Source organism: Globicephala melas, chromosome 19 (assembly GCF_963455315.2).
Source record: "Globicephala melas chromosome 19, mGloMel1.2, whole genome shotgun sequence".
Lineage (NCBI taxonomy): Eukaryota > Metazoa > Chordata > Mammalia > Artiodactyla > Delphinidae > Globicephala > Globicephala melas.
The window spans coordinates 43,035,194-43,058,881 of record NC_083332.1 but is presented as its reverse complement, the minus strand read 5'-3'; the positions used below and the strand labels follow the sequence as shown (position 1 = coordinate 43,058,881).

Here is a 23,688-nt window from a genome sequence, read left to right as displayed (position 1 = left end):
CACAGGTTTCTGAATATACAAACTGAGAAATAACATACTCTCTGGGAATCTGATAGTCATGTTGTTTTAGATAACTGGATTTTACACTTGGTAGATACGCCAGTGCACTAATGTCACTCAGGTGTAATTGATCATCCTGTTCGCTCGCAAGGATGAGGAGAGCCACTGTGCCCCAGTGCTATGATTCTTATTGTTTAGACAGTGTTGGTGACATACTGTGCATGTGTAGTAGCCACGTGTACTATAACAGTACTTAAGCTGTTGGGATCACTGTCAGTATTTTAGTGTTGGAGGTACTTTTTTATCTTGAAAAAAATGAGAGATTTTTAAAAAAGTTTAAATTGTTTCACGAGCAGTCCTTTAAGTTTCATTTAACCTAAAACCTGAAATTTCAGTAATAGACAAAAACCCTTTAACAAGGCTGCCGTCCAACTTAAAAGGTGCCCACCTTGGCTTTCACATTTGTAGAAATGTATTCTTTGAAGTGCAGCAATAGAATCCTCTGCTCCTAAGGAGTACAAGAGGGTGTCCCCTAACTGTGTGCTCCGTATCGTTTTATTTTCTGTAAATTTTGAAGTTAAATATGCATAAAGCAAATTATATACAAGAATAGATAGTCTATATATAAAAGTTTAAGAACATCTGTGCATCCAAAGACATGATTATAAGAGTCAAAAACCAGTCCACGAAGAGGGAGAAGATTTTTGCAATAATATATCCAACACAGGACTGGTGGTCAGAATATATAAAGAACTCCTAGAAATCAGTAATAAAAAGACCCAATGAAAAAGTGGGCAAAAGGCTTAAACAATCACTTCACAAAAGAAGATATCCAAGGTGTTAAATACACTGTACTTAATCACCAGAGAAATTCAAATGAAACCACAAGGTAATATCTCTACTGTCTAGCCGAATTGCTAATGTGAAAAAATCCAGACAACGCCAAGCATTGGTGAGGATGTAGGGCAACTAGAGCTCTCATATATTGATGTTAGGAGTGTGGATTGGTACAGCCACTCTGGAAAACTGTTTAGCTCTATCTATCATCTAAATTCCACTCCTGGGCGGAATGAATTCTCCAACAGAAAAGCATCAGTATGTTCACCAAAAGTCACGTGCTAGAACAGTGCTGTCCAGTATGGTAGCCACTAGCCGCATGTAGCTACTTAAATTAATGAAAATTAAATTAAAATTCAGTTCCTCAAAATTGAAGGTGATTCAAAGAAATAGAAAGCTATCCCATGCTCCTAGATTGGAAGAATTAGTGTTATTAAAATGTCATACTATCCAAAGAAATCTATAGATTTAATGCAATCCCTATCAGAATACCCAGGACATTTTTCACAGAGCTAGAACAAATAATCCTAAAACTTATGCGGAGCCATAAAAGACCCCAAATTGCCACAGCAGTCCTGAGAAAAAAGAACAAAACTGGCAGATACACACACTACTATATCTAAGATAGATAACCAACAAGGACCTACTGTATAGCACAGGGAACTCTATTCAGTGCTCTGTGGTGACCTATATGAGAAAAGAATCTAAAAAAGAATGAATATATGTATAGATATATAATTGAATCACTTTGCTGTACACCTGAAACTAACACAACATTGTAAATCAACTACACTCCAATAAAATTAAATACAAACAAACAAAAAACCACCAAAAAACAAAGCTGGAGGTATAACCCTGCCAAATTCCAGACTATACTACAAAGTTACAGTAATAAAAAACAGCATGGTATTGGCACAAAAACAGACACATAGATCAATGGAACAGAAAAGAGAACCTGGAAATAAACCCACACACCTGTGGTTAATCAATCTATGACGAAAGGGGCAAGAATACACAATGGAGAAGAGACAGCGTCTTTAACAAGTGGTGCTGGGAAAACTGGACAGCCACATATAAAACAATGAGATTAGAACATTCCCTCACACTATATACTACAAAAATAAACTTTAAAAGGGTTTAAAGACCTAAATGTAAGACATGAAACCATAAAACTCTAGGAGAGAACATAGGCAGGACACTCTTTGACATAATTTGGAGCAATATTTCCTTGGATCAGTTTCCTAAGGCAAAAGACATAAAAACAAATTAAACAAATGGGACCTAATTAAACTTAAAAGCTTTTGTACAGCAAAAGAAACCATCAACAAATGAAAAGACAACCTACAGGATGGGAGAAAATATTGGAAAATGATGATACCAACAAGGGATTAATGTCCAAAATATACTAACAGCTCATACTGCTCAATATTAAAAAAAAATCCAGTCAAAAAATGGGCAGAAGACTTGAATAGACGTTTTTTCCAAAGAAGACATAGAAATGGCTAACAGGCACAAGAAAAGATGCCCAACATCACTAATTATTACAGAAATGCAAATCAAAACCACAATGAGGTATCACCTCACACCTGTCAGAATGGCTGTCATCAAAAGGACCACAAATAACAAATGTTGGAGAGGATGTGGAGAAAAGGGAACCCATGTACACTGTTGCTGGGAATGTAAGTTGGTGCAGTCACTATGGAAAACAGTATGATGTTCCTTAAAAAACTGAAAATAGAACTACCATATAATCCAGCAATTCCACTCCTGAGTATATATCTGGAAAAAATGAAAACACTAATTCAAAAAGATTTATGCACCCCAGTGTTCGTAGCAGCACTATTTATAATAGCCAAGACATGGAAGCAACCCAGGGTGCCCATCAACAGACAATTGGATTAAGAAGATGTGGTATATATATACAATGGAATATTACTCTGCCATAAAAAGAATGAAATACTGCCATTTGTAACAATGTGGATGGACCTAGAGAATATTATGCTTAGCGAAATAAGTAAGACAGAGAAAGACAAATACTATATGATATCTCTTATATGTATAATATAAAAAATAAATGAATGTATATGCAAAATAGACTCACAGATATAGAAAACAAATGTGGTTATCAAAGGGGAGAAGGAAGGGGAGAGGGACAAATTAGGGATATGGGATTAACAGATACAAACTACTATACATAAAATAGATGAGCAACAAGGATATACTGTATGACACAAGGAATTATACTTATCTGGTAATAACCTATAATGCAAAAATACTGAATCACTATGCTGTACACCTGAAACTAATACAATATTGTAAATCAAGTATACTTAAACTAAAAAAATTCAGTTCCTCATTTGCACTAGCTACATTTCAAGGGCTCAATAGCTGCACATGGGTCATGGCTATCATATTGGGCAGTGAAGATACAGAACATTTTCATTGTTGCAGAAAGCTCTGTTGGACAGCACTCTACTAGAATGTTCACTATTCATTCATAGCCCCAAACTGAAGACTACTCAGATGTCCATTAAAGTAGAATGGTAAGTTATTTGTGGTATATTGACACAATGAAATACTATACGGTGATGAGAATAAGTGATCTACAATTATATACAATACTGTGGTTGAATCTCACAGTGGAATGTTGATCAAAAGAAGCCAGAAACAAAAGAGAACATCCTGTATGATTCCAAATGTATAAAGGTCAAAAACAGGCAAAACTAATTTATGGCGACAGAAGTCAAGACAGTAGTTGACCTGGGCATGGGGTAGTGACTGGAAGAGCACACGGTAGATGTTCTGGGATGCAGCTTATGATGTGTTTCTTGATCTGAGTGTGCTTAGTTTGTGAAGATTCATTGAGTTGTACACTAACGATTTGTGCCCCTTCCTGCATGTATGTTTTATACAGTGGTGCGCTGGCAAACCAGCTTTCCAGGAAAAAAAAAAAGAAAAGAAAGAAAAATCCCTGATTTGTAGTGTTGGTTGCCAATTTCCATGGTGTAAATACTCCCATCATGATGGATTTCAGGCTGGCTACCAATGATTAAACGGGTCATGAATCTCCTGAATATTTAAGTATTCACTCTTGTGAGCTGGTATCTCTACTAAACAAACAAAAAACCAACCCCAGAGAATCCCCAGAAAAGGAATTCCTCAGTTCAGTTCTCACTCCTAACTTTCACAGGTCCTCCTGGAGTCTTGGGGACCAGAGGGGAAGGACTGAGTAGGCAGGAGGGAAAGGGTTTGCTAGTCTGACTGTCCACTGCCTCCATGTTAGACTGAGGGGGGACTATGTTCTAACAACCTTTGTCCTTTTAAAGACTGGCTTGGTAAGCCAATCCTGGTATTACCATGCCCTCAGTATGATTGGCTTAGGGGTGGACATGTGACTAAATTCTGGCCAATAAGACATGGGGGTGGTGTGCTGGGGAACTTCTGGGAAAAGTTGTGTCACTGCCTGGGTTGATGGGGCCATCTTTTTTTTTTTTAATATTTATTTATTTGGCTGTGCTGGGTCTTAGTTGCGGCAGACAGGATCTTTGTTGCTGCATGCGGGATCTTTAGTTGTGGTATGTGAACTCTTAGTTGCTGCATGTAGGATCTAGTTCCCTGACCAGGGATTGAACCCAGATTCCCTGCATTGGGAGCGTGGAGTTTTAGCCACTGGACCGCCAGGCAAGTCCCTGACGGGGATCATCTTGCAATGCAGAAAATGTTGGTGTAAGAAGGTGGAAAGAACCTGGGTCCTTAATGATGTCCATCCTTGACCACTGAAATTGAGAACCCTAACGCTGTTCCGTCTCAGGACTTCCCTCCCTGTGCGGAAACAATAAATGTCTTTATTGTTTAAAAAAAAAAAGACGTGGCTTTTGTCACAGTTTCGCTTTCAAAAGAGGGCTGCTCTTTTTCTGCATCTTCACTGAGAACAGGGGAGCAGGCTCCATGCGGAAGGAGCACTTTATGTGGAGTCAGGCTGGGAGCATCAAAGTTTCAGCCACAAACACGCTGGGTGACCTGGTCCAGTCCCCAATCTGCATCTCAGTTTCTCCACCTCTGGTGTGGGGCAGTTGGGGCAGAGTCCCAGGGTAAGTCCTAAAGGGTCAGCAAAGGACCTCTTACATCCAATCTACAAGGTAGAGAGAACACATTTTCTTGCATTGTCCCGTTGTGTGCCTGTGATGGGATCCGGTGAACGGCTGGCATCTGGCTGGCCCCTGATTAGAGCCTGTCAGATGAAGGTGGCCAAGCATGCCATGCTGTGTTTCAACACTAGCCTGGGGCTGGCTGGGAAGGGAGAGGGAACACGTGATCTCCCCTTGGAACGGGCTTGGGAGGACCCTGCAGAGAAGACCGAGTGAGTTCTGCAGCTCTCGTTGTGGAATGCAAGAGCCAGAGGTGAAAGATAGAACAAACTCTTACTGAGCATCTATGTGCTCACCAAACTCTCAGTCATCCTGGAAACTGGGTCTCATAATCCCATTTCATAGCTGAATAAACGGAGGCTTGGATGATTTAAATACATTTGCTCCAATGGTTTTTTGAACCTGCGTCTTTCAGCTCTTGCTGTTTTTACTGTATTAGACTACATCCCCAGCCTTAGCCACATTCCTAGGGGAGAGAAACATCATCCAGTGGCTGAAGGCCCTGGCGGATGGGCAGAGGAAAGCTCTGGAATGACTCTCTCGAGCAAGGCCTGGAGGTCACCTATGGACACGTAGGTTGGGTGGGGTCAGGTGGGAAGAGGGAGCAGCCCTTAGAAGCTGATGGTTTGGGGGCTAATGGAGGATACAGTTCTTAAATGCAGAGAGAAGCAAATAGAAGGAACTCTAGGAGGTGAAAATGTATCAAGCTCTCAGAGGGAGTAGTGTGGCCAGTGCCCTGGGCTTGGGCCTGGAAGCCCTGCTTTTGAAACCTGTCTCCTCCGTCGGTAGCCCCTGGGTCCATGGGGCATGTGACTTCTCTCTTGGGGCCTCTCTCTCCTGTCTGGGAAGTGTGCAGGCCTGCACACTTCTGTGGTGACATCACAGAGGAAGACCAGCCTTTCCTAATCACCCTGGGCACAGTTCCAGGTGCAGGATGGGTAGCCAATCTAGGGTAGCCCTTGGCAGAGAAATGGCAGTGTCCTTACACATCGCTGTTTGCAGGTCAGTCCTCTCCAGTGTACTTGACTTTGGGGTGCCGTGGGTGACAACTCTGGGGGTCATGCTTTCCTTGGCAAGATTTCTAGATACAGAAACCAACCCAAGACTCAGTCTCTAGATCCTTCCCTTTTCCACGCTCCCAGGGTTGTGGCAGAATAGGCCGGAGGGGGACAAGAGGGGGGGCAAAGAGGCCAGTTAGTCCAGTTAGGACAGTGGTACAGGTGATGACGATGATGTCTTTGGTCCTGGGGCTTAGAGGTGGAAGTGGCAAGACGGGGTCAGATTTGAAAGTGAAACTGTTAGGATTTTCAGATTAATTGGTTTGGGGGTAGATGAGAAGGAGAGCAGTAAAAACTGAGAAAGTTTGGGGCTTGAGCACATGGAAGGACTGAGCTGCCATTTCCTGAGATGGGGAAGATGACGGGCAGCTTGGGTGGGGTCTTTGAGTCAAGATGTAAGGTTTTGACATGTTCTATCTGAGATAAGCTGTAGACACCCGAGTGGACATCCGAGTGGAGATATGGGGTGGACAGTTGTATATCTGAGTCTGGAGTTCAGGGAGAGTCTGGAGCTGGAGGTGTAAATTTGGGGACCGTCAGTGTATGGAAGCTGCTCAGTACCATGAGGTGGATGAGGTCACCCAGGGAGCCCACTGCCAGGGGACGGGGAAGTGCAGAAACTCTGCCAGCAAGGAGTGCTCTGCAAAAGCTGGGGATACTGCTACTGTTATTAGTACTACATGAAGCACTCAAGCTGAGGTTGATGCCCTCTTGCCAAGGACTCTAATATAAAATGATCGTGCATTTAAAACTGAGCTTAGCTATCAGATGCTGAGCTCAACCAGAGAACTCTGAGGAGGGGCAGCCAGGATGTTTATGGGGTTGCAGAATGGACTCTCCATTCGAGGGGTGGAGGTGAAGGAGCAGACTTGACTCTACCCTTTCTGTCCAGCTGCAGATTATCCAAAATTGAGCCCTGGAAAGACTCACCGGGGGTGTATCCCTGACCCCCACCATTTTCCAGCTGTGTCACCTAGACTAGCTTCTTCACGTCCTTGAGCTTCAGTTTCCTCAGGCCTGAAATGGCCACACTGACCCCTCCTGTGCAGAGTCGCTTCTAGGAAGCAAGAAGGCCACATAAAGAAATGATCGTAAGGCCTTGTAAGCCCTTTATCTGTGGTACCTCATTTGATCCTCAGAGCAGCCCTCTTGAGGTGGACAGTCCTTTCAACTTCCAGTTTACAGATGAGGAAACTGAGGCTCAGAGAGACATGGCCAGCCGAAGTCACTCCTTCTGTTCCCTTGCCCGTTCCAAAATCAGACCTCAGCAAGGAATGGACAAAGGTTTCATCTCACAGGCTAATGATTATTGGGTAGTGCCTGCCTGTGTTCAGAGGGAGTCTGAGGTTGCATTCGGGCTTAGTGGGAAAGAGCACTGCAGTTGATTAGCAATGTCTGCTCTGGGCAGAGAAGTGGTAAATTGCAGAGTGTGCCCCATCATTTGCCCTCCTAGCTTTCAAGTCCTTCCTTCTGTTGACAGCGAAGTCTCTGCAGAGGCAACAGTTACAATGAGCAGAGCAGAAAACAGGAGTGTCCGGTCCAAACCCCGGATTCATCTCCAAAGTCCCCATCTCTCCTCATTTCCCGCATTCTGTTACCAAAGACTTGGGTCATATTAAGCTGTGTAGAGAGAGAGTGGTCAAAAGACAAGATTTTCAAGTTTCTTGAGCATCTCTCGGTGCCTGGCACCGAGCTAGATGCTCCTTGTGGTACACCACATCTGGGCATCAAACCGAAAGGCTATTATGACTATTTCCATTTTACAGATGAGCAAATTGAGGTTTCTAGACATTAAGTAGCTTGCTCCGGATCACACAGCTGTTAGTGTCAGTGCCATGTTGCACTCGAACTCAGGCACTGTCTATCACATCACACCAACGCTGAGGGAGAGTCAAGCCCATCCAGAGACTTTTGCAGGCTGCGATTCCTTCCAGCCCTGTGGGCAGCCTGTGAGCTTAGCAGAGACAAGCCCCACCTGATTTCTCTGTGGCTCTCTTTCCTGCTTGGCTACAGGCTCAGTCTCCCCTGCGGCCCCGAAGCCCCTCCTCCCCCAGATCCGTCCGTTGAGGCCACCTCCACCTCACAGGGAGCTCTGTGGAGCTGCCATGTGCTGGTGGCGAAGAAGAGGTTGTGAAGCATCTGTTCTTGGAGCCTGGGTCCTGGGGGAATCCTGGGCTGCCCTGCCCAGCTGGGGCCAGATGGAGGAGGCTCCCACGCCTCCAGCCTCTCTGAGGAGCCAGGCTGGTCCTCCTCACTCAGTGCTTAGGGCTGGAAATGGCTCACAGGCCTGCACTTGCAGGGAGACGACCAGACTTCCCTCCTGCAACCTTGTGGCCAGAACCCTCAGGGCTTCCCCTCCCCTGTTCTTGCTGCCTCTCCCTGCCCTAGTCTTTTCATCTGCTTGACTGGGCAGAGGGGCATGGAGGTCTGCTGGGGCTGTCTCTGCGAGGGGCCGAGATGAGCTGAGATGCTCGGAAGGTAAGATGGGGCCGGGGATGTGGTAGGACCTGGGAGAAGTGGGCCCAGCCTGGTCTGCTTCATGGCTGCCCAGCTCCTGAGAGGCCAGTGGATGGTCCCACTTCACCCAGTGTCTGAATCTGTGGGTACTGGGCAGACGCCTGCCCATCGCCCTACTCCTCCCTGCCCTGGATCCACGTTCCCTGCTGACTCTCCCTGACCTCCTGAACTCTCACTCCTAGGAGGTGGGTCTTGCTTGGGAAACTCTAGGGCTTGTTTTTCCTTCTGGGGACTTTCCCTTTTGCCCTTCTCAGTCGGCAGGGTGTAGGGGGTGTGGAAACCTAAACAGGAACAAGCTGTGATTCCTATCCTAAGTTTTCCAGGTTTTAATGGTCTTTGGCACCTTTGCATGTACTGAGCAAGATGATTTTGTGAGCTAAGAAGGTTCAAGGATTCCCTGGTAGGTGTCTAAATTCACAGAGCGGGAAAGGAGGTGCTAAAAGAAGAGGGTGTGTGTTCACGGCAGGGCCCTCTTTGGACTTCTGGCTTCATCCCTCATTGCTCCGGGTCAGGTGTATGTGGATGTCTGGGGCCCTTGTGCATCCCTTCCAGAACCTGCGTGAAGGCCTCTGGTCTGCGGGCCCAGGAGGCCGCCCATAAGACATCTGCTTCACCTCGATTTGCTCACTTGTCTGGTTGTTCCATAAACATCTACTGAGGCAGCAACTTCCAGGTGGGGTCTGAGGAGGGGCCCGGATGGTGGGGGGAGTCAGAAGGGAGATCTGTTGACCCAGTTTGGAAACCCCGGGGTCTCCTTGGGCAGTTGGCAATGATGGGTGTGTTGGAGGAGAATTGACGGTCACTCCCAGATTTCTGGCCTGAAGAACTGAGTGGTGGTGATGGTGGTGGTGATGGTGGTATCCTAAACCAAGACAGCAAAATCAAGCAAGCCAGCCTGGAGGGGGAGACAAGGAGTTCAGTCTGGGACAGGCTGTATTTGAGCAGTGGAGACGAGGGCTGCCCAGGGGAGCCAGGCAGCAGAAGGCAGAAGGAATCAGAAGCTCAGGCAGAACTGGGCTGGGAGAGAGCCAGGAAGCTGCCGGCCTAGACGCTGCAGTTGAGAGCAGAGTGAGGATGAAATGGTCTGAAGTGTTTGGGGCGAGAAGGCCAGCAGGATTGGAGTCTTGGGGGACCCAGCATCCCAGGTCAGGTGCGGGAAGAATCCACCCACCTCCAGCACCAAAGGAGACCAGGAATGGATGGTCAGAGCCCAGGGAGCCAGAGGGGCTGGAGGAGGACCTGAGGGCTCAGAGTCAGGAACTCCTCAGTGGAGGAGTTACCTAGAAGACTGATGTGACCAACAGCGTCAGATGCAGCTGAGAACTGGAAACTCTGGGATGGACTTAGTGACACAGATGCTGATGTGGTGTTGGTGTGGGGTTGGAGGAGCCAGATTGAAGCAGACTAAGGGTGCTGAAAGGGGTGCTGTGAGCACTTTTTAAACAAGTGCAGAGAAAAGGTAAAGAGTCTGATTGGACAACATGAGGAGAAGAATCTGGCAGAGAAGGGGAGAGATGATGGAGGAAGGGGTGGGCCTGGACAACCCCATGGGACCCAACTTGCCGTTGCCTGGGACACCCTTCTCCAATTGAAATCTGAATAGACCCCAACCTGTAGATGCTAGCAGAGCTGCTCTGGCTGAAGCAGTGGGTGGTGGGGCTCCTGGGTTCTGCCTGCCTGGGCTCTCCTCACCCTCCAAGGAGCCTCACAGTTGCCCTGAGCTCCTGGAACCCACTGGCCTCAGTCCCCTTCATTTTAGAGATGAGGACAGGCTGGCCAAAGCCACGGAGAGAATCTGGTGGCAGAGTCAGGAGCTTCAGCTTCTCCCCCTCCAGCACCTCATCCACAGTGTCTGACTGTGCATTTATTTATTCAACAAACATTGAGTGCCTACTGCATGCTCGGCGCTGGGCCTGTCGGTGTGCGGCAGGGCGGTGAGGGGGGGAGGGGAATCAGAGACGCGCAGGAACTGCTTCTGACCAGCCCAGCATACCCATGACCGTACCCTGGAGTCCTCAGGAGCTGGATGCACAAAGCCCTGTCCTGGGCTGTCGGCCCCTATTAGTGCAGATGGGCGGGGCTCCGAAGGGCCTGGCTTGAGCCCAGAAGGTTCTGGAAAGCCCTCCGCACTCAGCAGCCCCAGCCTTCTCCACTGCCGGCTGCTCCCAGGAGTGAGGGCACAGCCACCCTGACCCTCTGTGGGGCAGGTGTCCCTGGGCTCCGACCTGCTCCCCCTGTGGCTTTGCCACCTGATTATGCCACAGCAGCAGCCATGGTGACAACAGTAACAATAATTCATTGAGCTTGTCCTACCTATCAGAAAGCTTATCACTCTTGACCTGTGCCCTCCTCGGTACCCACGGCAGCCAGCAGCCAGGCTGGGCTCCCCCGCCCCCTGAACACCACTCTGCACAGTGAACCCATTGCCACCTTGTCCTCCCCGGCCCACCTGGGGATGATCGCTCCCAGACGGGGGGCCAGCTCTCCCCACCCCGGCTACAGCAGCCCTTTGATGTTCAAACAATTGACAGTTGGGATTTCGACTATATGCAAGAGAGGCCCCCAACCCCACGATTTGGGACACGTAACCAATGGCGCAAATTTGAACAGACACTGGTGAGTGGGCCGAAGGGAGATGACAAGTAGAGGGGGGCTAAGGTGGGGCCCTGAACTCACACAGACTCACAGTCCCGCCTCACCACGGAGAAGGGATGGGGAGGTTACGCACGTCCTCCCAAACTGCAGCAAATGATGGTGGCTTGAGGGGGTTCAGGGGACATCATGGGAGGAAGCAGGTGGCTGCCAGGGGGAGAGGCGAAGGTGACTCTGGGGTAAGGGTGGCAGCATGAGTCGGTGAAGGCAGGGCTGATGACGACTAGGGGAGTGAGCCCTAGGGGCTGCGACCTTGAGCCCCGGGGTACACCTGGTTGTGTCCGTCGTCTAGACGCGTGGGCATCAGGGAGCCATGAGAAGAATGTTACGGGCAAAATCATCTATGGCTTCATTAGATGGAAATGAATTAGTAAATGAGGGGCTGTATGGCGGGGCTACTCCAGGAAGGGTTTTCTAGGACACTGAATTCCAAGGAGTGTGTTCTGTGGAGCACCCATCCCGTGAGACATTCCTTGTGGTCAACTAGATTTGGGAAGATCACTGGGCTTTCTCTTTCCTGTGGAGCCTCACAACACAGCACCATATTAAAGGCTCTGAAAAGTCCAGCAAAATCTACTTGACGTCTCACTCAGCGTTTCCCACACTCACTTGACCATGGAATTAAAAAAATAGTAACCCCATTAATATCCCTTGGAGGACCCCTGACCCACACTTTGGGAAGTGCTCATGCAGAGGGATTCGCAAAGTGAGATGTCTCTTGCAGATGTCAGGAGTCTTCTGTGTTGCCCTCCCCCCATCCGTCATATCACATCACACCCTGATCAGACCCCTGGAGCTCTCTGGCCAAACATCCTAGAGACAATTTCTGCAGTCCTGACTCTGCCCTCACCTGGCCCTGGTCCATGGGAAGATGTGGGGAGGAGACTTACAGGGGCAGGGGCGTTTGAAGGACATGTAATCCTTGGAGCAGAACAGCGGAGCCAGCCTGCCCACGTGCACAGCTGTGATTTCTCGCAGGGAAGGACCCTCCGCTCACCTGCAGAGACACAAACAGGCAGGTGATGGGGGCGTCCATACAGCACCTACTGACCCTGCAGGGCGCTCGTGTACCCTGGGCTGTCAACCTCTGGGGAGAGGATGGTGACTTTGAGAGCATGGGCCTAGTCTGAGTGGGGGCCTGGAGGGCTCTGGGCTGCAGAATGTGGGGGTTCTGGGCAGGGGTGGCACAAATGTGTGCTAGGTTCTCAGTAGTCAGTGGAAGGGGGAATCTCTCTCCTGGGTGGACCCTTGAGAATCTTGTAACTGTCAGGGCTGGAAAGACCCTTAAAGATCAGTTCAATGTCCTCATTTCACAGAAGGGGAAACTGAGACCTGGAGAGGGTGAGGGACTAGTTTAAGGTCCCATAGCTGGCTTTGGAAGGGAATTCATAGATGCCTAGCTCAGACCTTATTATCATCATCATCCTCATCCTCATCATCATCACAACAGTTTTAAGAGAAACATGCTCTGCTCTTTTCATTCTCATTTTATAAATAAGGGAGTTGAGGCTCAGAGAGGTTATGAAGCTTTCCAGGGTCACACAGCTTCTAATTACAGGCTGGGACTAGAACCCAGGTCTGTTTGACTCCAAAGCCCACACTGTCAGCCAGCACACTCCCTTAAAAGGCACCTAATATATTAAATTACCAATTCAGAAATAAGAACCTAGAGAATGAAACTGTTCCCCAATTCCCCCTGTACCCCCAAGTAACACCCAGGTGTCAGGATGTCTGGGCAGCAAAGGACTGCCAGGTCACTCTAACACCCATTTGCAATGGAGGAGACATTTTCAGAAAGTAATCCATCTTCCCATGCTGCTGGAGATCTGAGTTGATTCAGTCTCTCCTGGTATGTCCCCAGGTGACAGGAGGCTATGGGAATATTAGGGAGTTACAGTTCTTATTTCTAGGCAGTGCGGTCACTTCACGTGCAGAAACCAAACTGCACCTTTGGATGGATGTGGAGCCGAGCAGGTACTTGCAGGGGAAGCTGTCAGTCATAAGCCAATGGGAGAAGAGCCTGGCCCCTCTAGGTCCCAGGGGACATTCGGCTTCCCTGATCCTGGGGATGGTATCATTGTGGACAGAACTTTTCTGTAAGAGGCGGGTCCAGAGGTCCCACCCTTTTCTCCTCCAGGGATCCCTTTTATCATATATTTTTTTTCTCCAAATGGGTCCTCTGTTTTGACGGGGCCAATTGGCCAAACTACACTAATAACTGATTATTCTATTTAACAAACAAATCAAACACCTATCTTTGGAGAGCCTGAGCTCAGAAGTGCGATTCCTGAGTGCTGATATCAACTCTGCCACTTCCTGGCAGTGTGACTTTGGACAACGCACTTCAGCTCTCTGAGGTGCAGCGTCTTCCTGGGGAAAGCAGGGTAAGGACACTTAACCTGCCGTGAGGACGGGGGTTATGTACGGAAAGCCCATGGCAGGAGTGTGTGGCTGCAAAACGTTCATTCTGCTGCCTGAGGGGGGTGGGAGGGAGGGGGCCGTGACTGCTGCTGACCTGGGAATCCCTCTTCAGGTGGCTTCTTCCAGCTCAGCCTGTCCTGGTGTGAACACCAGGCTGGCCTGACACCCACTCCCAGTCCCCATAGAAACCCAGTCAAGAGTTCAGATGGGGGAAGTGAAGGTAGGATGTGATCTCCCCAGGCCTGGTAGAACCGGCGTGGCAGGCTGCTTGGGGAACTGTGATTTCACACCAGAAAACTCACAGAGCATCTCAGGGCCTGGGATCTGTGCATTCTAAAAATACATGTGCGTACGTGTGTCTGTGTTCATTTCTGCGGGTGTGCTGGTGTGCCCTGTGGCCGCGTGTGAGTCTGGAGGAGGATGTAAGTGGGCTGACAGGTCATCTCTTGTGCTCCTTCCAGAGAGGTCTTTCTTAAAGGCAAAATGGATTATGTCACTTGATGAAAAGTCTTCCACAGCCTCCCGTGCCCTGAGGAAAATGTGCTGGCTTCCGCGCCAGCCTCCACAGTTCCAGGGCTGTTTCCCTCTCTAGTGAGGTGGCATAGTGTGGGCGCTTAGTAAATGCACGCTGAATGTACACTTACTGTAAGGCTATCCTGGTGGCACCTGATGCCGTAGAGGGTGCTGACCAGCTCCGACACTTCAAGCAGCTGTCCCCAAGGTCCTGCTTCTCCTAGAGGCCCCCTGTACCCCCTCTTTCCTCCCACTGGGCCTTGTGACACTGAGATGAAGGCTGGGGTTTTGTAGGGTGTGGGGAGGTGAGAGATGACCTCCCAGGGAAGGGGGCACCAAAAACCCTTGCGTTACGTATCGTTTTCCATGGTCAGTTTGGGTGTTTGGTGGACAGCGTGTTAGGTTCCCAGGTGGCCAGGAGGCTGGCAAGGGGCCGGCAGGTTTGGCCATGGGTCAGGTAGACATTTCCGTATGTGGAGATGTTCTGGGCACGCCGGCTTTCAGGGTGGCTCACGTTCACCAAACACCTGCGTGTGCCAGTTAAGATCACCGAAATTACTGCAACAGGTGCCCCGAAGTGGGTAACAGTTTCATTTTGCAAATGAGAAAACTCATAGGCTCCGTGACATAATAACCCACCCGAAGTCACCCAGAGAGAAGAGGTGGAGGAAGAGCAATGCAGGGACGGAATCTGTCAACCCCCCCCCCGTGCCCCTTGGTTACTGCAGGGCCACCCCACAGAGATCTGACACCAGGTCACGTCTCCCCCCCCACGCCCGCCTCACTCAGCACCCAGCATCTGAGGCGAGGCGTGTCCCTGCCTGTGACTCATCTCCGACTGGATTGTCTGGCTGGAAACCGGAGGGCGGGCCGGCGGGCTGCGGTATTCCAGGTTCTGAAGTGGCTGAATGGTGGGCGGCGAGTCCACGTCACTCCCACTTTGCTTCACGTCCCTGCTCCCGGAATACCTCCTTTCTGTAGCCACTGCGACACTCTGATCTCGATCAATGAGCCTGTGGTTAGTGGACTGGCGCCGTATCCCTGGCGGAGGCGGCCAGGTAACAGCGGGGACAGGACGGTCAGCGCATGCGCGGCGGAGGCACCCAGACTGGAGGGTTGAGCTTCACCGGAGTCCACGGCAGACGGGGCAGGGCCAAGCAGGGGCTGGCCTCCGGGATGGGCCACGTCTATGCAGCGCCTGCTCAGCCCACTGGATCTCAAAACAAATCCCCATCTTACAGTTGACACAGAAAGGAGTCTCAGAAATGAGGGAGGCGGGTCTTTAGTCTGGGACCCAGCTGATGGTTTCCTTAATGGAGAAAAACATTCCTTGGCAAGTGCGGGTAGATGTCATTACAGGCATACCTCGGAGATATTGCGGTTTGGTGGTCGCGAGGCTCCAGACCACCGCAATACAGCGAGTCACACGATTTTTTTGGTGTCCCAGTGCATATCAAAGTTAGGTTCACCCTATACTGTAGTCTGTTAGGTTTGCAGTAGACATTTTTTCAAAAAAACAATGTACATACCTTAATTTAAAAATACTTTATTGGGACTTCCCTGCCGGCCCAGTTAAGACTCCCTGTTCCCAATGCAGGGGGCTCGGGTTCGAACCCTGGTCTGGGAACTAAGATCCCCCATGCCGCATGGCGTGGCCAAAAAAAAAAAAAAAAAAGAAAAAAACCTTTATTGCTAAAAAACGCTAACCATCATCTGAGCCTTCAGTGAGTGGTAATCTTTTTGTGACAGTAACATCAAAAATCACTGGTCACCAAAAAAAAAAAAAAAAAAGGGCTTCCAGTGGTTGAGAGTCCGCCTGCCGATGCTAGGGGAAGCGGGTTCGTGCCCTGGTCCGGGAAGGTCCCACATGCCGCAGAGCGGCTGGGCCCGTGAGCCATGGCTGCTGAGCCTGCGCGTCCGGAGCCTGTGCTCCACAACGGGAGAGGCCACAACAGTGAGAGGCCCGCGTACAGCAAAAAAAAAAAAAAAAAAAAATCACTGGTCACAGATCACCACAGCAAATACAACAGCAATGAAAAAGTTTGAAATGTTGTGAGAATCACCAAAATGTGACATAAGGGACATGAAGTGGGCAAATGCAGTTGGAAAAATGGCATGGATACGACTTGCTTGACGCAAGGTTGCTCCAAAGCTTCAGTTGGTAAAAACAAGCAATATCTATGAAGAGCAATAAAACGAGGTATGCCTGTAAACGTTTGTCATGTGATTAAATGAAGAAGCAAATGAAAAAGAGTGAGAGGACGGTGGCAGAGAGGCTGGCAGAGGACACAGAGGTTTGCAAACAAGTAACTTGGTCCTGATGTTAGAAAAGGGATCCAAGTGTGTGACAGCCTCTGCAGCAAGGAGGCCTTCTGTCCCCATGCAACATCTGGCCACATGTGTGCTACACTGGGTTGGTCAGGAAATGCGTGGAGGTTACTGGGTCTTCAGGTTGCCTTGGTTTACCTGGAGCAGTCCTCTACTGGATCAGCTGCCTTCCCCGCTGCCGCCAAGGCCCAACTTCTAAGACTTGACATACTGACTAACTACACAAACCGGTCCATCTGCAAATCAGCAAATAGGTCCTGACCAAGGGTGTAGAGAAGCCTGATTCAGGGCCCAGAAAACACCAAAGAGGGCATAGAAAAGTATTATTACAGTGGTGAAACATGGGATGTGACCCCAGTGTCCAATAAGAGAGGAGAGGCTGAGAAAAGTTTGGCATACGCTTATGATGGAATATTGTATAGCCATGGAATCATGTTTTTAAAGAAATTTTAATAACAGAAAAGACTTTCAGTATACTGTTAAGAGGGGGGAAAACCCCACCACGTAAGCAGGTTCTAGAACTCTGCCTACAATATGATCCTTATTTTGTAAGGGAAAAAAAAAAAAAAAAACTAGAGAAAATATTCACACATAGAAAAAGATTAAAAGGAAATAGACTAAAATACCCACAGTCACGAACTCTCTGGGCAGTGGTGGGATGGAGGAGGCTTTTTATGTTCTTTTATTTTTTAAGAATGATTTTCCAAATTTTCTTCAATGAACATGTATTACTTTTATAATCTGAAAAATCATTAAAATGAAGATTTAGAAACACCTTTTATGCTAACAAAATAAAGAATAATTAACTGAATAGATCAGTGATAGTTAACTCATCGGAAGTTTTAAGCGCTAATGTAATTGCCTTTGAACATGCCATTTTTTGCCAAAATTTAAAAAAGTTAACTTGTCTTTGAACTTACTGATAAGGAGCTTTATTAACATGTTAGGAAAATAATCTCCACTGCTTTTAACCTTCATCACATTTTCCCTGGCGCTTGAGCAGGTCCTATTTGCCAGATTTTTGAGAGAACAGTTTCTGCCGTGAACCTTAAGGTTTATCTTCAGGCAAACTAGACACTTGGCAATAATAATAACAATAATAGACCTTATGTTTGTAAAACACTTTATAATTTGCAAAGCATACGAAGTGCTGGTTATTGTTCTAGTCCCTGGGGATATGAGAGTGAGCAAAATGGTTAAAAGTCCCTGCCTTTGGGGAGTTTACATTATATTGATGAGGGCAGACAATAAACAAATGAGTAAGATATATAAATGTTGGGGGTGATAAGCGCTATGGAGAAAAATGGAGAGAAGAGAGATAGGGAATAAATGCGGGGGGAGCTGCTCTTTTAAATCAGTTTGATACTGTTTGAATAGAAAAAAAATGAAGATGTCTCTAAAAATTCTATAGCCCATGGGCAATTAACACATAAAGATACAATGATTGAAGATCTCCATTGAGGAAGCATTCCATTAACTAATTACATATCGTCTAAGATGCAATGTGCTAATTATCAGTTTTACAAACTCATAAAATTATGATGAGTCATAGTGATGTTTTAAGTTTTCTATACTTAGCAAAGTTAGTCCTTAACCTTTCTAAGCCTCAGTGTTCTCATCTATAAAATAGGGGCAATTATAGTACTTAGATCAGAGGGCTGTCCTCAGACTCCAGAGAGAAAATACTTATGCTTGGGAAAGAGCATGCATTCAGTGCATGTTCACAATGCAGACATAGCAAGGCCATTGCCAGGGGTCCATGCGTCCCTGCCACGTGTTTCCTGTATATTGTTTCCCCAGTCCTCACAACTATACTGGGAGATGTAGACTATTTGTTCCCCTTTTCAAGAGGAAATTGAGGCTCTGAAAGGTCAATCTCCTGCCCAGAATCACAAGCCATAAACCCAGGCAGTCCAGCTCCAAGAAGCCGTGCTCTCAGCCACAACTGTACTTTGTGCCAGGGGGACTCAGAAGCCCTCCTGGCTTCAGTTTCTCTCTTCAGGAGGCTGAGAGCTGGCTGCCACCTTCTCGTCCCTTACCCTGTGCTGTGAGCACTTCCAGGGCAAAGGCTTCAGGTAACAGGCATCTGAGTGTGTCTAACTGATTATTCCCCAAGACTGAAGGAGGTGCCCGTATCCCCATCACGTTGCTGCCTGGCTGTACTCCACTCTGTGAACCAGGTGACACAAACCTCCTAAATTAGTTTCTGATTAACTCCTTTGGGAAGAAGAGGTGAGGATTATGGAAGATGCTGGGATGTGACTCCCTGGTGGGTGAATGGGGGAGGGGTGGGAGTAGGCTACAGAGGAAGAAGACGACGGGGGGGGGGTTTGTGTAGAAACAGCCCCCAGGAGGCAGCCCATTCTGCCTGTCTCACTAGGTCCCCACCAGGCAGCATGTGGACAGACCCCCCACATCCCCCCGTTCTCACAGCTGGGGCACAGGTGAGCAGGACTAACGCGGGTGTCCACAAGCTGGACACTTGTCTTCTTCCCAATGATGCTCCTGGTTACCTACACCCTCCATGCCACCCCAAGGATTCCAGCATCCTCTCCCAGGCCTTGGGCCTCATTGGTTCTGCTCTGGGTCTGAAGCCCCAGCTGCACAGACTGGGCAGATCTCTTCCTGGGGCCCTTCCAGCTCTGAACTTCTAACCTCTCAGTCAGCCACGGGCTTCATTTCCTCTCCAGGGGTTATCATTTCTGGTGCCTCGTGGCTCAGTCGCCTGGATGAACACACCACGGTCAGCGCAGGTTCAGGGTTGGGACCCCTCCGACTTCCCGCTGTCTCCTTGCCCTGGTGGCTGCTCCCCCTGCGGCTCTTCACTGCCTGTCTGAACTGTCACCACTGGAACACCCAAGCCACCTGACTGTCTACTGTCTGATTGCTCCGCAGGGAAAGCAGTCCTCCCCAGGCCCCGGTCCCCGGAGTGGAGGGAGGTGTGAATTCCCTCGCACAGAGTGTGAGCAGCAGACATCAGTCAAGGGCAGAAGAAAGAGCTGATCAGATATGGTCATTCCCAACCTGGATGGAGATGACAGGTAGGGAGGTGAGCACCGCTGGGAAGCAGATCACCTGGGGAGGAGGGAACAGCTGAGAAAGGGCAGGCCCTAAAGAGAGGGATTTGCACTGCAGTTAGATGTCAACAAGCCCTTGGGGGACTCAAAGGCCTCCTTGGAGGGGGGCTTGGGGGGTTGGGAGGGGGTCGTGTCGCCGCCACCTCAGGGCAACTCGCTCTGCCTCAGCACCCACTGGTGCTGCGTGCTTCACAGAACGACACCTGTGGTCAATCTGAATTGAGTGAGGGCTGAGTGCCAAGCACCATGCTAGGCCCCCTACAAGCATCGCCTCACCTCCCAACCCATCTTCCCCATGTTTCAGATGGGGAAACTGAGGCTCAGAGAGGTTAAGTATCTTGCCTAACATCACACGGCTACGAAGTCTTCCAAGCCCACCCTCTGGTTCCAAAGCCCTTAAACACTCTGTTCACCACAGAATCCTACCTACTTGTCAGCAGAGGCAATTGAGGCACAGGGAGGTGAAGCCACTTGTTCCAGTAGAGCAGTCAGGATGTTTGAGGAGAGTCAGGGGGGGCTTGCGCAAGGCAGGTGCCCATGGACTGTGTGAATCAAGACCAAGGACCAAGCTCCTGGAGCCCCCGCCGCTCACACCTGTCACTGGTGCCCTCCCCTTCCCAGCCTGGGCCTGGCCATCTCCGCTGGCACGGCGCGTGGGATCAGGAGGGCAGCCCTGGGTCCTCCGCGCGCCAGCCTCAGGACCGCCGGGCCGATGGGGAGAGGGGGAGGGTCGTGCGAGTCTGCCGTGGGTCTGGTGGGCACTACCCAACTTCCGAGAGCGATTAGGGAGAGGCGGCTGTACCGCTTGGCGCTGCGCAGCCAGCCAGAGCAGCCGCCTCGGACTCAGCCTCGAGTCCCGCTTACCGCGCCAGGGAAAGTCGGCCCCGGAGCCGGAGAAGGTGCGGCGGGGACACCACCTCTCCCACCGATGGTGCTGAGACAGGCCAGCGTGGTAGGCATCGAAGCGGGGGCATGGCCCTGGTGGCCCGCCCGCCGGAGGGTCAAACTTCCCGGCTCGAGGGGCGGGGGTGGGTTCTAGCTTCAAACTCCACAAAGCCCAGAGCCCCTTTCCTCTCCTACCCCGACGAAAAGTGCGTCCTAGTTTACCCTTCTTGGGTGGGTTGTTCAGGGGTCCGCGAAACCGAGGGCGCGGGGTCGTGAAGACTGTCTTATGCTCCCTCCGTGGGGTGGATGTTTGTTTGGGACTCAAGTCGGGCAAGAACCGGGAGACCTCTCCGTCCCTGCGGCCCGATGGCATGCTCAGGGGCAGCCACGGCCCGCGCGAGTCCCGGTGGCCCGCCCGGGGGCGCGGGGGTCGGGGCCGGGGTCCGCGGGAGAGCGGGGTTCCTGTTCGGAGCGCGCTGCGGATCCGCCGCGGACCGCGCTGAGCATCCGCCGCGGACCGCGCTGAGCGACCCCGGGTGTGTGCTTGCGCCGGGGCCGCAGCAGAGCGCGGGGGAAGGGGCCGGGACCCCCTCCCCGCCCCTCCCCAGCGCCGCCCCCGGCCCCACGCCCCTTACTCGGCTTGGCTGCCTCGCTCCGCTCCGTGCGCCGCACTGCCGGCTCCAGCTTCGGCTCCAGCTCAGGTTCCCGCTCTGGCTCCGCTCCCGCTCCGGTTCCCGCTTGGATGCCGCTGCGTTCGGGCTCGGGCTCCGGCGTCGCGGGGGGCGCGCCGCTCCGCCTCGGCCTGCTCGGCGCGCAGGGGCGTGGCGGGGCGGGGCGGGGCCCTGCCGAGCCCACCCGGGGGCCCGAGATCCCCGGCCGAGGCGGTGGCGGCGGCTTCCCGGCTTCCCGGCCCTGCCTCGGCCCCGCCCGGCCGCCCGCCGGCCCAGCACCGCCGCCCACGCCACGGCCGCCCGCTCCCGCCGCCCTGCGCCGCGGCTCCGGGGCCTCAGCAGCGCTGGGCCGCCGCCCGGGTCATTCCTGAGCTGTGGGGACGCGGCGGAGGGGGAGGGCCGAGCCGCGCCCCTCTGCGCACTGCCAGCCCGACACCCACACAGCGGCAGGCGGGGCGGCGCGGCGAGGAGGCCGAGAGATGCAGGGAGGCCGGCGTGCCAGCCAGACGTGTGAGGACAGACGGACAGGCGTGTGTAGAGAGTGACATACAGATAGGCGGGAGCAGAGGCGCAGACTCAGACATGTGCAGAGAAGGGCAGACAAACGATACGTGCAGGGCAGGACAGCCAGACAGGTTGTTCAGAGGCAAGCCTGGGCATCCGGGTAGAGGACCCCTGTCACGGCCACTGGGAGGGGCAGACGAGCCTGGCAGAGCCTCCTGCTCCCAGTTGCCGCGCGGTGAGTTCTAGGGTGTTCAGGGATGTCAGCTAGGCCCGGCTGAAGCCTTCCTCTCCTGAGGGACCAGCTTGCCTATTTCCTTTACTCCTGGCCTGATCCTATGCCCTCTGTATCCCCCTATCCCCAAACCTTGGGCATAGAGCTTGACCCTGGCAGATGCATGCCTGCCTCAAGGGGTGCCTGGCTCAGGGAGGGGCTCCTGGCCTACGGACCTGCCCTGTCCCCACTCTACTTTGGGGCCTTGGACAAGCCCAGCCCCATCCGCCAGACCTCCCTTTCTTTATTACACTAGAGCTCCGGTTTATTGCGCTCTCGCTAGTCCTGGTCCTTTCCAGTTATTTGTGGAATCATTTATTTAATCTCTCCTACTTAACTGGGAGTCCCAGGAGGGAGACCCTTGGGGGCCTGCACAGAGCATGCACTCTAAATTTGATGAATGAATTGATGAAATACTTTGTTGATAGTTCTCCTAACCCCCATTTTGTCGATGGCAGCTAATAAGTGGTTGTCAGAAATAAAACATGAGGATAAGGAGCTGCACATACTGACGATAAAACTTGGGGAAGGGGAGGAGCCATAGGGATGGCGTGGAAGAGAAGCCAGGCAGACAGTGGCACTGCAGGGAGGGTGGGAGCAGAGCAGGCTCTGGTGGAGAAAACAAACCTCACTCCAGCCCACCTCTGACAGTCACCATGTCTTGGGCTTCCCTGGGTGGAGGCAGAGAGACCTGCATGGTCTAGAGCCTTGGTGGGTAAGGACACTTCCCCGCCTCCTTTGGCAACTGTTCATTCTGGGCTCTGCCTCCTGCACTGCCTACCCCATCCCCCAGACTGAGGGGGGTGGAGGGACCCAGGCTGAGGGATTCCAGCTCCATCTGGGGCCATCGGGAGGCGTGTGTGCTATGTGGGGCATGGGGCCAGAATAAAGGGAAACATTTCTGAGTCCTAAGAAATGGAACCTGAGGGGCCCTTTGTCCAACCCCATGCATTTATTTTATGGATGAAAAAATAAAGGACTGGAGAAAGCAGGGGCAGGCCAGGGCTAGGCAGCTAGGATCGGAGGCTCTAGGACTCCCAGGCCAGGGCCGTGCCCCGCTGTGCAACCCTCCTAAAAGTGACCTTGACCTTCCTAAGCAGACCCCTGCTGATCTGTGCAGGATGGATATACTGGTTGTTGAGTGGTTTTACCTGTAGTCTGTCCCCTTTGGCAAGACTGTGTGTACGTGTATTTTGTGGCGCGGCCTGTGGAAGGCTCTAGCTGATGAAGAGCTCACCCCCTTCTACCCTCTGTTTGAGCATCGCAGGGCTGGCAAATCTGGCTTGTTCTTCACACTGGAGCCCGGAATGGGAACTGGTTTCCGCTGGGCATGGTGGTGTTGGGGTCTAGGTTTGGGGAGTTGGCTTATATTGATTTGCCTGTCTGTACCTCCATAAACAGGGCACTGGAGAAACATAAAAAGGTGGAAAAAGAACAGCAAAGCTGGTCACTGTTAATGTTGAGGTTTCTTTTTCTTTCTTTTCAATCTCACATCTCTACGAGTGTCCCTAATGGAGCGAGCTTGCTAACTCTCTCCTCTTCTGTGTCACACTTCTCATGGCTTTCATGAGATGGCTGTACTGTGTTTTATTTAACCAGTTCTCTACTGCTGGGCATTCAGTTTTGAGTTTTTCTCACTTCTAGACAGCACCACAGTGAACATCCTCGTGGGTAAGTTTGTGCATGCCTGTGATTATTCTTGATTTCGCTGGGTACGTCCATATAGTTTTGAAGCTTTCTTCTGTATGGGGTCAGACTTGCAGGAGGGACATTTCCAGGGAAGCACAGTGATATTTAGTGTCTGCT

The 23,688-nt window shown here is 50.8% G+C and overlaps 1 protein-coding gene across 1 annotated transcript in view; it reads right to left on the bottom strand.

Moving 5' to 3' along the window:
• Nucleotides 1–21,176, bottom strand: part of BEAN1 (brain expressed associated with NEDD4 1) — a 37,839-nt gene extending 16,663 nt beyond the window's left edge. The window contains exons 1-2 of the mRNA XM_030863768.2: nucleotides 21,072–21,176; nucleotides 12,103–12,209 (exon numbers count right to left, since the gene is read on the bottom strand). Of these exons, the coding sequence (XP_030719628.1) occupies nucleotides 12,103–12,127 (25 nt within the window). The 5' untranslated portion in view covers nucleotides 12,128–12,209; nucleotides 21,072–21,176. The remainder of the gene's footprint in view (nucleotides 1–12,102; nucleotides 12,210–21,071) is intronic.
• Nucleotides 21,177–23,688: the final 2,512 nt, after the last annotated feature.